Below are 15,308 nucleotides of genomic sequence, written 5' to 3' on the forward strand. Positions count from 1 at the left end.
GTGTAAACTTTCTTCCCCCATCTGTCTAATGTTCTAGAATCCCTGTCAGAGGGAACTGGATTTTTAGCCGTGGAAGCCTTTACCCCTTTGGGACCCTGGGAAATAGTTTCTGGGTCAGCAACAGGGTTTTTATAAAGAAATTTGTGAGAGTCAAGGACTCTGTAGTACCTGTCTGGCTTGACTGGAGTAGGGGGTAAAGAATCAGGATTTAAACTGGATTCAGAGAACACATCATCCACAATATCCAACACTGGCGGAATAGCAAGGGACCTATGTTGAGGCAATACAAGAAAATCTCTGAGCCTTTTCTTGGATTCTGAGTAATCCTGGCCCTCCTAATGGAAATGCTCCCTCATGGTATGTAAAGTTTCCCCAAAAGAATAATCCTCAGGAGGAGAGGCTGAAGGAATTGATTCTTCAGCATCAGAGTCCTCATGGGGGGGGGGGGGGGTGGTGGTAAAGAGTATCCCTAGTCTGAAGAGGAATCAGAATATATAGAAACCTGGTCAGAGGAATCATAGTCTGTATCCTGCCTAGGCCTTTTATCAGGAGGGGGATGGGAACCCCTGATTAGAGTAATTAAGTCTTCGGCCATTTTGAGCATCTGCTTTTTAGGCTTGGAGGCCTGTCCAGGTGAATGCTGTACTTGCTTCTTTGTCTTTAATGTAGTTTTAGACTTGGCTGTAGTTGCAATGGTAAGTTATGAAGGTCTGAAAACACGCTCAGAAGCCGATGCCTGCTCAGCGGCTCCGGACCCATCTGAAGGGTTAGTCTCCGTAGGCCCAACACCTTGAGTATCCAAAGGCCTAGGCACCTCCACGTGGGAGTTGGTAGCGGCCTGTGGCTCTGAGGTAACGGGTATCAGGGGCTGCGAAAGCACCTCACTGAGAACCGGCGACTGGCCTAGAAGAGGCTTCATCGTCAGTTTTGGGCCTCGGATGCCTGTCCTTATCCTTGTCTTTGCGTTTTTTGTGAATTCCGGTTGTCGGTTGTTCCGACGGCATGGTATAATTAAACCTTCGGCCAAAGTAATGGCGAGCAAAATCAAACTGACGTTTAATAGTGCGTTTGTTAAATCTAGCACAAAACTGACAACTAGTGACGTCGTGATCTGGGCCTAGGCATGGAATACAGTAAGAATGAAAATCCTTATGAGGTATTTGTTTCCCACAAGAACTACAATTATTAACTTTTACTGACATCGGTCTGAGGCAAGAAAAAGTTTCCCCTACGGGGTACTTAGCTTTATTGAAGACTTCGGTTCTGAAAATCGAATTTGATATCTCAGGAGTCGGCCGACCAGCACTTGCAAACTGCTTTTGCTTCGGGCACTGCGCGGCAAGAAGGACTGAAAAAATGGCGTTGGCTGCTTCTTATATACCCCTGACGCACTGACGTCAGGGAGGAGGCGACCGCAACCGATGCCGGACCAAGACTTTGGAACTCTGGCCGACTGCGGGACCGCCTGACGGCAGAATAACCCAAGTGTAATGACTGCAGGAGTGAACCACGATGAACATCAGAGAACGTAAGAAAGGACTCTGGGCAATCTGAGACAAGCAACCTACCAACAATCCTCAAGCTAACAATTTAAGTGTGCGTGTCTGCGTATGTTTGGAGGAAAGTGGTACACAATAAAGATCACCAGACTTTCAATAATTCACATGTACTTACTGTGACATTACTCTGGGACTGAATCTCCCCCCAGAATAAGAAAACAGAATGATGATCTACTGTGCTGATTGTTGCTGGTTGAGGACTGCCTGGTTTTGAAATCACGTCTTGCTCCCACATAATGTTTCCAGAATTACTATCAATAATTAAAACCTGCAGGAAGTAATACAAATATGTTATCAATTCAGTGTAACATACTACAATTTTCTACATAAAGCAAACTGATCCAAGCACCACATACAAGTTGCATCATCTGTGCCACACAGACATGACTATGACTTGCAAAACAAACTCTCCAGGAAGCACTACTTTATAGGTTGGTACTAGGCTATCGGCCCTAGGGCCTATACAAGCCTAGCCATAACAATTCCCTGGCTATTTCTTCCCACAATATTTACTTCCCTGGACCCCTGTCTAGCAGGGTGACTGACGTGAGCCTCAGGGTACATTACCTATCTCCCATCCAGTCGTCAAAGTTCCTTTTAAAGAGGGCCAATGAGGCACTCTGCTTGACATGTATGGGCAGTACTGAACCTGTTAGTGACTTTTCATTAACAACAAAATTGGCAAACAATGTCAGCATTTAAACCCTAGGACTACTCTGATTTTAAAGCCACTTCAATGATACATAGTCTCAGTTATACTTTGTATTGAAAAATCTTTCTCACCATCAGTGGAGATGAGATTTTAATCAACTCTGACAATACGTATTAGTTCCATTCTGTGCTCATAACTCCAAGCTACAGCAGCAATGCCATACACAAAGCAACTCTGAAAGTACAGTTGTGTAATTTGCACTTACCCATGACAGTAAATGTTCAAATTCTTCATCGCTGCAGTAGGTTCATAGGTTCATAGAAGGTTACTAGGCTAATGGTCCTAGAGCCCTTAGAAGCCTAAGCATATTTATCCTGAGATGCCTCAATTGTCAGTGGTTAGGTGAGTGAAGTCCACAGAGGTAAAGGTCTATGGTAGTTAATAACGACTTCCTCTGTCCAGGAGGGACATGGGCCCCACCCCAGGAGGGAACTTGCAGTCACCCATCCATTGATCTAGGTTGCATTTGAAGAGGGTCAGGGTGGGGCTCTATCTCACACAAACTGGAAGCTTGTTCCAGAGAAGTGGCAGTCTCCCAAGCAAGACATTTTCATGTCAGAGGCTAGGTTAAGATCCCTGGAGCGAGTGACCCTCGTACAATTTGATTTATGAAATGTGTACCATTTCTATCAGGACCAGGTCAGAGACTGCCCATAAGCCAGGCACAGGTCACCACTTAGCAACCTGTAGGGGACAGAATGCAGTGATAGGGTTTTCAGTCTTTCCAAGTAACACTTGTTTTGTGTTACCTATAATTTCACGGTGAGAAACTTCTGTGGTCTCTCCAATTGTTGCAGGTGTCATGTGAGGTATGTGCAAATTGTACTTAATTACTGGTCTGATAAGGGCTGAGTATAATGGAATTATAACATCCTTAGATCTAGATGTGATGCCTTTACTTATAAGATGTGCCACACAGAAGGATTTCCTTACTACTGTGGATATGCGATGGTCAAAGTTCAGGTTGCTATCAACTATCTATCCTGTGTGAGACGATCCAGCCTATGTGGAAGTTGTTAGTAATTGCTCTTGGCCAATTCCATAAGTGGGGGAACCAATTGTACCTGGGCCAAAGGGAGTCACCACAATGATTTTTGGTAAACCTTTCTGAATCTTCAGAAGTACTTTGGAAATATGTGGACAGGGTGGAAAAGCATATAGGAACATCCCCTACTATGAGAATGAGGAAACATCTGTTCCTCAAGCTTGCTTGCAAGGATTCCTGGAATCAAATTTGTCTAGATTCTGTTATGAAAGGAGACAAAAAGATCTACTTAAGGTATTCCTTATATCTGGATCAATTACTGCAATACCTCTGGATTGAGTTTTTACTCAAGAAGGACTGTCCAGGATGTGCAGACTTTGTCTGCCACTATGTTTTGCTCTGATGTAATGTAAGAGGCCTGAAGAGTTAGGAAGTGTTAAAGATCAAACTTCTAAGCTATCCTTGTCAAGCAGCATAGATGGTACGACTTGGTACCCCCTTGTTTAGGTACCACATCACTACGGTGTTCTCTGTAATCTCTTGAGGATGGCCTGATTGCCAAAGATTAGGTAAGGCTTTTACCACTTGAACCACAGCCAGCAGTTTATTTGACATTTATGTGCTTTTGTCTGTTCAAAGGGTCCCTCAGACCTTGCACTTTTACTTCCAAAGAAACTGCACTCCAAGAGAAATATGAGGAGTCTGTTAAGACTGATTGCTTTGGGGTAGGAAATGAGAAAGAATTCCAGATTGACAGCCACCTTATCCCTCCACCATTGTAATTGTAGCTTTACAAATCCCAGAGCTGTAATTTGAAAAATCTAAGGGGGTGAAGATGCTGGGTCTACACGTTTCTTTAGGAATCAATGAATCTTTCTCATGTGCAGCCTGTCAAGTGGTATCATACCATAAGGGCCTAGACTTCTGAGGAATTCTCTGGCTAAAGCCTGAGTCAGATAAGAAATGTTCAGAATACTTCCAGACAAGTTTCCACTTTGTCTTGAGGTAAAAGTTTTTTGAATTAGTGTCCATAAGGCACCTTAAAAAAACAATCCTCAGTGCCAAAGTCAGGAAAGATTTCTGTATGATTATCTGAAACCCCAGGTAAGTTAGGAAGGTTGAAACCTTTGTTAAGGATACCTGTTATCTGGGCAAAGACTGTGCAAATAACCAAGTTGTGTAAATAAGGAAAATATGGATACTCTGCTGTCTGCAGTGCATCACTATAGGAGCTAGGTACACACAAGATCTTAGGAATCTCTTCAATTTGGATGGTATTGGAATGTGATGGTAAGTATCCATGAGGTCTAAGGTTACCATAACACAATGATCTGGGAGAAGGGCTAACACCAACTGAAGTGCCAACATAATGAACTTTGGAACCTTCACATAGACACTGAGGAAAAAGAGATCCAAAACAAGTCTCCGTGAGTGCTCCTTTTTTTAGGACCAGAAAATCCTAGAAACTCTCAGTATTAACCAACCTCTCTCATCCTATTGTTTGAGCATCTGAGTAGCAGCAGGCCCAAACAAAACTTCTGAGTCTAGAGGTGAACTCAGAATTTATTTATAGAGACTTGACACAAGTTGGACAAAATCTGTTTCACATAAAACCTACCTCTGTGGTTCAGGGAAGAAAAAAAAATTCTTTCAAACTTTTAGCACACTTCAAAAATGAACTTCCACATACAGCCCTGGTATTTCAGGATTCTTAAGGCTAATGTGAAAAAAAAAAACTCTTACCTTGTCTGTCCAACCACTTCCCTCCTTCCCACCAGCAACTGGGTTGGAGAAGGCAAGAATATTTCACTGCCTCAGCCATATGAATAATGAAAGCATGACCAGCTTTAAGATGAGAGTAGAGAACTTTACACGCAAGTGTAACTCTGTACAATTTATCTGCTTTTTTAGAAAATGGTGGGAGAGAATCAAGGGCACCACAAGTAGCTTTTAATGCAAACTCCAAAGCAATCAAAATAGGAGGAATGGTGTAAAAACAGGGACTTGATGTTCAAATAATTTTACCTGCACAACCCTAGGGGAACATCTGCCTCTTCTCAACCAAATACTTCCTGCAGTCTAGAAATGGTCTCCGTAAAACAGAATGATCCATTTGGTACCACTTTAAGCCTACTCTCTATAGAATCAGAGCCTTGGGCTACAGAATCTTGGGGTGAGCATACCCCGTCTCTATCAACATCAAATTCATTAAAAAAATTATCCCCTTTCTTAGAAAGAAGAGCAGAAGGCATGTAGTACCCAGAGTTGGCTTACTGTAATAAACTCCTGGCTAGGGTAAAACATTTTTACAGACAGGAACCATTTCTTTACTTTCAATATGACTAATTTTCTGTCTTTTTTATCTAGGTATATCCCTAAGAGGTGAATGGCTTTGGGACAGCATATCACCCCAAACAAAAGATCTCTTTCTTCTGACCTCTTACGAAGGCCCTCTTGAAGTACCTCCCATATCTAAATTGGACGATTCTCCCATATCCAAACATGGCACTGGAACATCCACAGAATATGAGTGACCCTCTCTCTGTAGTGTTCAGCAAGGCTACACCACAGGGATTCGAGGAAATAGATAAGTGGTCTGAGAAGCCGGCACTGGCCACTACACAGTCACCAACCGTTGGCTGTGGCACAGTAATAGCTCGCAAGGGAGGCACAGGCTCTTTTTTCAATTTTTTTTTGTTTTTAGGTATGTTAGAAGAACCAGCAGGACCAGGGTATCCCTGAAGGAGTCAGTCAAAAGGTAAGTGGTCACAAATAAGCAAAAACAGCATACAACCCCTCCAGTCCAATCAGTTGTATCCCACAACAAAGTAACAAGAGGCACACAAGTATCACCTGTCAAAAAAGAGAGAGAACTGAATAACTTAGCAATCCTGTAAAATCCCATAAAACCAAAGCAAACTAAGTATAAGCAAAAGCAATGACATGAAAATTCATTATTCTCCCAGAAAAAAAGACTTTCTGCCTGACCACATAAACTTTAATAACAAGAAATACACTTCAATATAGCCCTAGAGCACAACATAATAACCAAAACCTAGAAAGCAATCTCTAGAGAGGCAGTAACAATAAACAAGGAACGTCTACTGACACTCCTGAAAAGCCAGTATTCTTAAAGTGACACTTAGCTATTTTCCACAAAAAACAGCAAAACAAGCTAAAAAATATTAAAAGCATAATTTGTGTGTGTGGTAGAGGTCCCCAAAAGGGGTCTTATCTGTATGACAGGAAGCCTTGGTTAACTGCTGTACTGGAGATGCCAAAGAGATGCATCGGCACAAGATGGCAAGAACGTACTGAAGAGTTTTAGTCCTCTAGCTGCTTTTATACTTCCATCCAAAAGGGATTAGCCTATGGGCTGCCAGAGTGACTGTGTGGGAGTGGAGGTTAGAGTTATGGCAAGTTGACCGTGTGCTGTATCCTTGGGAGGATACAACCCACAGGTTACTGCAGCAGCAGTGAGAATGATGAACATCTGGGTCAACCCACTTAAAGGAAACATCCACCCTATCCTACAGTTTAACTTAACCGTTAGGCTGACTTTTTCCCAGCAATATGGTTCCACTATTGTATAGGAACCTGAAACTTGCTTTGTCTTCAAGAAACTTTCATTTCCTTGCACTGAAATCAAAGGAAGGGAACACCCACAAACTTTTTTTTAAACTTAACTTCTCACATACTTTGGCAGAGGACTCGTCTCCACCTGTAAGACATAGCAAATAAGTAGTTTTCTTTTTTCAGGTGCCGCCCACAATCTTGAACAGGCAGTTAGTCCTACTGATGTCAGCAGATCAGTTGCTGCTATAACAGTGTTGTAAAACTGTTTCTACTGCTTTTTTGCACACAGGAAGAGAAATAATATCAGTGCAACAAGTTAACAGGCTTACCATTGGTCTCTTTATGCAAGCAGTACTGATTTTTAGGTTCATAGGTTCATACTAGGCTATCTGCCCTAGGGCATTTATAAGCCTAGCCCAAAGTTTTGTGGCTTTCACCACCCCTTAAGTTTGAAAGGTACTGTGCCCATTATTTTACCGTGCCTCTGTCTAGCAGTGACACTGAGGTGATCCCCGGGGTAAACCTGCAATCTCCCATCCATTTGTCAAGATTTCTCTTGAACAGGGCCAGCGAGGTGCTCTGCCTCACATGTACCGAGATTTTGTTCCACAGCATAGGGAGTCTCTGGGTGATGAATCTGTCCCTCCAGCATGTCCTATTTATAACTGTGTTAAGGTTTAAGTCTCTTCCTCTTGTATTTCTTATGGATTTAGATTTTTTGAGGTGGAGCATGTCCATCAATTCCGGGTTTGACATGGCCTTGTATGTTAGGCACAGGTCACCTCTGAGCAGACGGTATGCGACCGAATAGAGCTGGAGTTCCTTCAGTCGGGCAGCATAAGACATATTTTTGAGACCCTTTATCCTCTTGGTGAGGAACTTTTGGGGCCTTTCCAATTGCTGCAGGTGTCGGGTAAGATACATTCTGAATGGGGCATTGTACTCAATCATTGGTCTGATGAGTGATGAGTACAGGGGAACAATGACCTCCCTTGATCTAGACGTGAATCCCTTTATGATCAGGTGGGCAATGTAGAAGGTTTTCCTAACTACCTTGGCAACGTGGGTGTCAAATGAAAGGTTACTGTCAACCTGGGTCCCCAGATCCCTGATAACCTCTTCTGTGCTTAGTGGATTGCCACCTATATGGTAGCTAGGGGTAACCTTGTTTTTCCCGAAGGGTATGACTATGCATTTTTTGGCGTTTAACTTTAGGCCATGGCTCTGGCACCAGTTATCCGTTTCTATGAGACCCTTCTGAAGGATGTCTGTGTCTGATGTGTTTTCAACTATGGCGCCCAGTTTGCAGTCATCTGCAAACTTAGTCAGCCATAATCCTCCTGTGTTTGCCTGTACTTCTTGGCAGTTCTGTGCAGTGGAGTTGGGGGTCATTGACATTTTACAAAAAAATATATTTCTGACTTGTGATACTGCATTTAAGTCATCTTAATATCATATAAAATTGTATAATTAACCAACTTTGCATATAATTAGGTCTTTACTTTGGCAATAAGACAAAAAAATCTTTTTCATTTAAAGATGGCATGTTTCTTCCTACACAATCTCAAGTTTCAGTAAGAATAACCCACTTTAATCATCTAAAAAGATGGTAACCCCAATAGCTGAACACATGTTGTATAGTGATCCACTTATAACTGCAACAGTTTTATAGAGAGTAGTGTTAGTTTTACACAAAGTACTGATTTGTCATGCTTAATGATTATGTTTTTGATGAAGTGTTAGTGTGCTACAGTGTAGCAAGTCAAGGTGTAGCAATGCAACAAAAGTGGGAAACAATCATCAGATGCATTTATGCAAATTAAAAAAAATACTAACACAAACTCAAGAACAGATAGTTGTATTTTTTTGTATTATGCTTGTAAAATACTTTTGAGCAAAAGGAGCAAATATAGTAACAAATTTCTCCAACTTTCAGGACAGCAGCAGCAACAAAAATAACAAAAATCTCCCTAATGCTGCAGACACTCATCTGGTAAGTAGAAGAATGACTTATTTGACGTACTGATAAACAGTCTTAGATTACAGTGTAAGCTTTGAAACTGCAGGGAAAGTGGGGGGGAGGGTCGGTCAGTGCTTACAGCATAGGACCACAAAATGACAATCCTTACTAAAATCTGTAATTTAGCTACTTTCTTTGGCCGCAGTTGTAAAAATTGGTCTGAATTGTTTAAAACAGACTCTAAAAGAATTGTACATGATGGTCATTCAGGAATAAAATGTAAGCACTCCTGATACAGAAGGTGTGCAAGACACCTGTGACTCAAACTGCTGCCATTCTATCTCAATGGACTAAGAAGATGTCTAACATTACTCATATAAAACTCATATAAAAGGAGTGTTGAAGTGCATTCCGAGAAGGGGGAAAAGAAAGCAATAAAACAAATCACATTAATATGTCAGGCCCCAAATCAGTCATTTTGTGGAAAAACATACTAAAAGTTTTATAAGTATCACCAAGAGTTTTTCTAATGCATTAAAATAGCACAGAAACAAAAGACACAATAAAAAAAAAAAAAACATTTTTTTTGAGTACCAAGTTGGAATGTTCAATGATCCACAAAAAGTGTCGTAGGACAGAAAACAGTTACAAACCAAAGGAAAGGTGGTTCTACTGAAAACCACCAGAAAGGAGTCTCTGACGCAATTGATAATATGCGCTTTCATTCTTTTTAATAAATAATTTCCGTGAATGTTTCCTTAGCTCAGAGTTTAGTAGCTTTTTTATTATTATTCTATGCATTATTATCGCATAATGTAATTGTACAATGTGTTTTGTTTTATGTACCACTTTTTTCATTACAACAGTTTAAATGTTTAACAATGCAACTTTAACAAAGCATTCACAGACGTTATTTTGTGATTAGTTGTTTACTTGTCACAAGATTTTGAGGTACCATTTTTAAATTGCATAGTTTGTTTAGGTTTTTCGATTCTGAAGTTTCTTCTTATTTATTTATTAAAAAAATGAAAGCACTTAGTCTAAATTACATCCGAGACTTCTTTGTGGTGGTTTTCAGCAGAATCTTTCCTTTGGTAAGTTGGAGTTTTCCTTTAAGGTCGAACCCACCAAAAAGCAGAGTTAGAAAAAAAAAAAAAACAGAATTCAACAAATTCAAAATGCCACTAAAAATATTAAATTAATGCATTTTATACAGAAAACAGCAAAACTAAAACATTTTGCCAGGTAAGCAAGCCCCATTGCCTTCTGAGTACACAAAAATACCGTACCCGAATATTAGAATTAGAGCATATGGCTACAAGTGTTTCTCCTTTCTCCAAGGCTGTGTGACCTCAAAATTATCATCCTAATTTGGAGGGGTGTGCAGCATCCTGTATGGGGGGCAAGTTTGTACTCTGAAGGGGGGGATACATGTAAGTTTTTAATCTGAAGGGAAAGTGTAAGGCAATATTGTACTCTTGCTAAACATTTTACGATACAAGTCAGTGATATTTTAGAATTTACTGAATTTGGTCATCTGAATATTGTCTTTCCAATTTGCACTTTTGTTGTTCAACCTTAAGATGAAACATTCTTTTGAAACACTTAAAGAGCAAGCAAGCTGCAAAATTGTTTTAGTTTGTTTCAGTACACAAGATCTGTGAAATTACTGCATACAGACAATCACTCTACTGAATATAGCTATACAGACATATTTACTCTGCCAAATACATGCAAACATCGATCAGAGCTCATCCAACTATTCAATGTGAAATAGTACAATTTAACAGGTAGCATACCATAACAGTAAATGTTTGAGTGTGTTCACTACTGCAGTCTCTCAGGCTTAGTCCAACATCAGGCCTTACTTCACAGAACTGAGGATCCTTCTTTCCTCACATCGTGCCATTGCCACTTTCCCTTTGATGTCAGCATGCCTTGCTATAAAGACTGCATCTGCCTCACTATCTTTAGCTGTTTCTTGACTACAAGAGGCTGAAAGCATTGTAACCTGCAAAAGAGATACCTCCTCTAATTCATGTGCATTGGAAGATTCAGTAAGACAAGAAAGAGATGCAGTCCACCCAAACAGTCTGGGTAAAAAAGGAAATGGTTCTGCACTACTTACAAAAATAAAGTAGAGAAAGAGGGGCAAAGGAGCTTGGATACCTCTTCCTACACAGTAATGATCCTATAGTAAGAGGGAATAGTGGCAGGGAAATATGACCAATAAGGAATGTACTTGAACATCTACTGTTAATGGTAGATTTACATGACTATGTTATGTTTATTTTGTGTGTTTCATTGTTGTAGTTATAAGCAATTGGAGGATGCACAAGGCTTTTTGCCCTGATAGGATAAATGGGACACTGGCTTAGGTCCAGATAAAGACTGGCATATGCCCTTCAAAAAGCAGAGGCAAATCCAGTCCTGGCCTTAGACAGCAAATCCAGCCTGCATTGTTTCGAAAATGTATGGACTGCGAACTAGGTAGCTGCTTCTAAAAATGTCCTGTGTACACCCTCCCACCAAGAGGGGCTGTAGAGGTAGTTGTGCCCCTGGAAGAATAAACTCAAATTTTCTCCAACTAGATTCTTACCATATTAATTGTAACAAAAGATCATGCAAAATTACCAGACATTTAAAACGTTGGTTTTGAGACTGGTAAACGTATTTATTTGCAGTAAATGAAAGGAACAAGTGGTCAAGATTTTCTGATAGCCTCTGCTTTCTCCAGATAAAACAAATTGTTCATGCACATCCAATGTATAAAATGTTGTTTCCTTTGCTTATGGGTGGTGTAAACTTGAGATTCCCTTCAAACTGTTTGATAGACAGGCAAAAATAATTGACCAAATGCATTTTGAGAGGTGTATATGTTAATCCTAATGCAAACAGGTCAGGTAAATATTGCAGATAGGACACTTGTGCTCCCTTTTTAAATATAAATGCCCAACTTTTAGCTCAAAGCAACACTCCCTCAAAGTCTCTTCCTAAGTTGTTATTTCTCTGTGCCCCCTCCCCTGACAACTTTCCTATTCATCTTGCTATGGCTTACCTCCCCCATCCCTCCACCTCAGTGAAATTCAAAACCCTTCAAATTACCTTGTCAATAAAAAATCTCAAAACTTCATCCTAACAGGTGACTTCGATCTCAACTCAGGTCACTCCAAGGCAAGTACAAATATGACTCAATCATTGTCCATGCTGGTGTGAATGACCTGAGACGTACCTCATTGGACTACATGAAAAGAGACATAAAGGAGCTCTCTGAGCATGTAGCCCAGGCCGGTATGACCCTGACCTTGAGTAGCATCTTACCCTCACCAAGAATGATGCCACAATATGAAGACAAGATGATCAATTTCAACAATTGGCTTAAGTACTGGTGTCATTCAAAGGGGATCCAATGCCTGTCAGCTTGGGATGATATGCTCGACAAGCCACAATGCTTCGCTAGGGACGGCTTGCACCTGTCACCCCTGGGCTTTTGGATATTGGCAAAGGCTTTTGCTACCCCCATAGTGGCTTTTTTAGGCAAGGCTCAAAAGACAAACCCACCTCCATAGGTATCACAAGGGATAAGAAACTAAGAGTAATGCTACTCAACGCCAGAAGTCTAAACCTCAAGATGCATGCACTCGAAACTCTCCTTAGCATGGAGAACATCGATATCTGTGCAGTAACAGAAACCTGGTTCAGGGCTCCCGAGAGCACCCCAGCACTACCAGGTTATACCTCATACCATGCTTTTCGGCCCCAAAACTTGGACCGAACCACAAAAGGAGGGGGAGTATCGATATTCATCAAAGATACCCACACCTCCAGGTTGGTGGCAAAGCACGAAGCATCAGAGACTATCCATGTGCAACTAACAGTGGGTAAAACTGCCTTCCAGTTTATAGCCTGCTACAGACCACCCTCCCAAACCCAGGAACCCCACTCGGCCTTCCTGAGAACACTGGAAAATATGAAGGTCTCTCCAAACACCATTATATTGGGCGACTTCAACTACCCAAACATAGACTGGGAGCATTACTCTAGCTCCAACACCCTAGCCCAAAGGTTCCTAGAATTTATAAACTCAAATGCTATGGAACAACTTGTTACCACTCCCACAAGAGGGGAAAACATACTGGACCTGATCATCACCAACATGGGGATTCTATGCTCCAGACCAGAAGTGTATCCCTCACTGGTAAGATCAGACCATAAACTAATCTCACTGGATATTCACATCCCGACCCCACCCCCTGCCCAGAAAACCACAGTGAAAAACTTCTCTAAAGCAAATTTCACACTCCTCAAAACTGAGGTGGAATCTTTCAAAGCCCCTGGGCCTGTGGAAATTACGGCCCGCAGAATCCTTTATAAACGCATTCTATGAACACCTTCAGGAATGCATGGATCATGCGATCCCAAATAAAACCAAGACCCAATCCTCCAAAGGCAGACGTCCTGTCTGGTGGACCCCAGCCATAAACAAACTATACAATAGAAGGAGGAAGCTACTAAATGATAGAGCAAAATCCCAAGAAGGGAAGGCATCACTGATCAGTATTAGCAAAAAACTACGGGCACACATAAAATTGTCCAAGGCCAGCTTCAAGAGAAAAATTGCACAGGACACTAAGGATAATCACAAGGCTTTCTTTAGTTATGTTAGGAACCTGGGTGGTAATTCCCAGATATGCTCAGAATTAGTCCAAAATGACAAAAAATACACCGAACCCACAGACATTGCCAACATCCTAGCTGACAGGTTCAGCGCAAACGTCCCCACCAAAAGGGCAAATATCTATCCCAGCAGAGTGCTGCCCCCCTGACATCTCAGATGCTCAGGTAAGAGCCGCGCTCTCCAAAGCAAAAAACACAGCATCAATGGGACCAGATGGTGTCCCGGGCTGCGTCCTACATGAACTCCAAGAAGAGCTAAACCCAAACATAAAACTGCTGTTCAATCTCAGCCTTACTACAGGATATGTGCCCAAAGAGTGGCGTACAGCAACAGTGGTCCCTCTCCATACAGGTGGTGCCTCAACGGATCCTGGAAACTATCGCCCCATAAGCCTGACTAGCTTGGTCTGCAAAGCTATGGAAAGGATCATCATGGACCTCATAAATAAAGATATTGGGGACCTGCAAACACTGGATCCTACCCAGTTCGGCTTTGTTAAGGGCAGATCCTGCCTCTTAAACCTGGTTGATTTCTTTGAAACAGTCACCAAGGCCATTGATGAGGGGAAGGTGGTCCACACAGCCTACCTGGACCTCGCAAAGCCTTCGATACAATACCCCACTGGCATTATAGATAAGCTCACCAGCTTAAATATAAACCCCTATGTCACTAGATGGATTGCAAACTGGCTCAAGGACAGAACCCACATGGTTAGAATTGCTGGAGCTATGTCAGACTCCAAACCAGTTACAAGTGGTGTCCCACAAGGCTCAGTCCTGGGACCTCTCTTGTTCGGTATATATTTCTCGGAGGTACAGGCCAACATGGAAGGACTGCGGCTGACCAAGTTCGCAGATGACTGCAAACTGGGCGCCATAATCGACTCTCCAGCAGACACAAGCATCCTCCAAAAGGGCCTCATAGAAACAGACAACTGATGTCAGAGCCATGGCCTCAAGCTAAATGCCAGAAAGTGTATAGTCATCCCCTTTGGCAAAAACAAAGTGCCCAGAAATTACCATATAGGTGGTAATCCATTAAGTACAGAAGAAGTAATTAGGGACCTGGGGACCCAAGTTGATAGCAATCTCTCATTTGACAACCATGTGGCCAAAGTGGTTAGAAAAACATTTTATATAGCCCACCTAATCATGAAGGGATTCACATCTAGATCAGGGGAGGACATCGTGCCTCTTTACTCATCCCTCATCAGGCCCATAATTGAGTACAATGCCCCTTTTGGGATGTACCTTACCAGACACCTGCAGCAACTGGAAAGACCCCAAAAGTACCTCACCAAGAGGATCAAAGGGCTCAAACAGATGCCATATGCTGCCCGGTTAAAGAAACTCCAGCTCTACTCAGTGGCATACCGCCTGTTCAGAGGCGATCTGTGCCTGACGTATAAAGCCATGTCCAACCCGGAATTAATGGACATGCTGCACCTCAGAAAATCCAAATCCCATCGAGCCACGTGCTCGAGACTTGAACCTCAGCACTGAAATAAATAGGACATGCTGGAGGGACAGATTCATAACCCAGAGGCTCCCTTCACTCTGGAATAAAATCCCAGTCCAGGTTAGGCAGAGTCCCTCATTGACTCTCTTCAAGAGGAATCTTGATGCGTGGATGGGAGATCGTAGGTTTACCCCGGGTATCACTTCTGTGTCACTGTTAGACAGAGGCACAGTATACTAACCTCGAAAAAGGGCATAGCAAAATAAATTTAAAATGGGTGGCGAAAGCCAAACACATTCTGGCTAGGCTTATAAATGCCCTAGGGCAGATAGCCTAGTATGAACCTATGAACTCTCTTGGCCCTAATCAAAACAATATCT

The 15,308-nt window shown here is 41.9% G+C and overlaps 1 protein-coding gene across 1 annotated transcript in view; it reads right to left on the minus strand.

Moving 5' to 3' along the window:
• Nucleotides 1-15,308, minus strand: part of FAM234A (family with sequence similarity 234 member A) — a gene marked incomplete at its 5' end in the record, with an annotated part of 537,904 nt that overhangs the window by 92,419 nt on the left and 430,177 nt on the right. The window contains 1 exon segment of the mRNA XM_044089425.1: nucleotides 1,675-1,827. Within this exon segment, the coding sequence (XP_043945360.1) occupies nucleotides 1,675-1,827 (153 nt within the window).

Source organism: Protopterus annectens, chromosome 12.part0 (assembly GCF_019279795.1).
Source record: "Protopterus annectens isolate FY-2018-M chromosome 12.part0, PAN1.0, whole genome shotgun sequence".
In the NCBI taxonomy this organism is placed as follows: Eukaryota; Metazoa; Chordata; order Ceratodontiformes; family Protopteridae; genus Protopterus; species Protopterus annectens.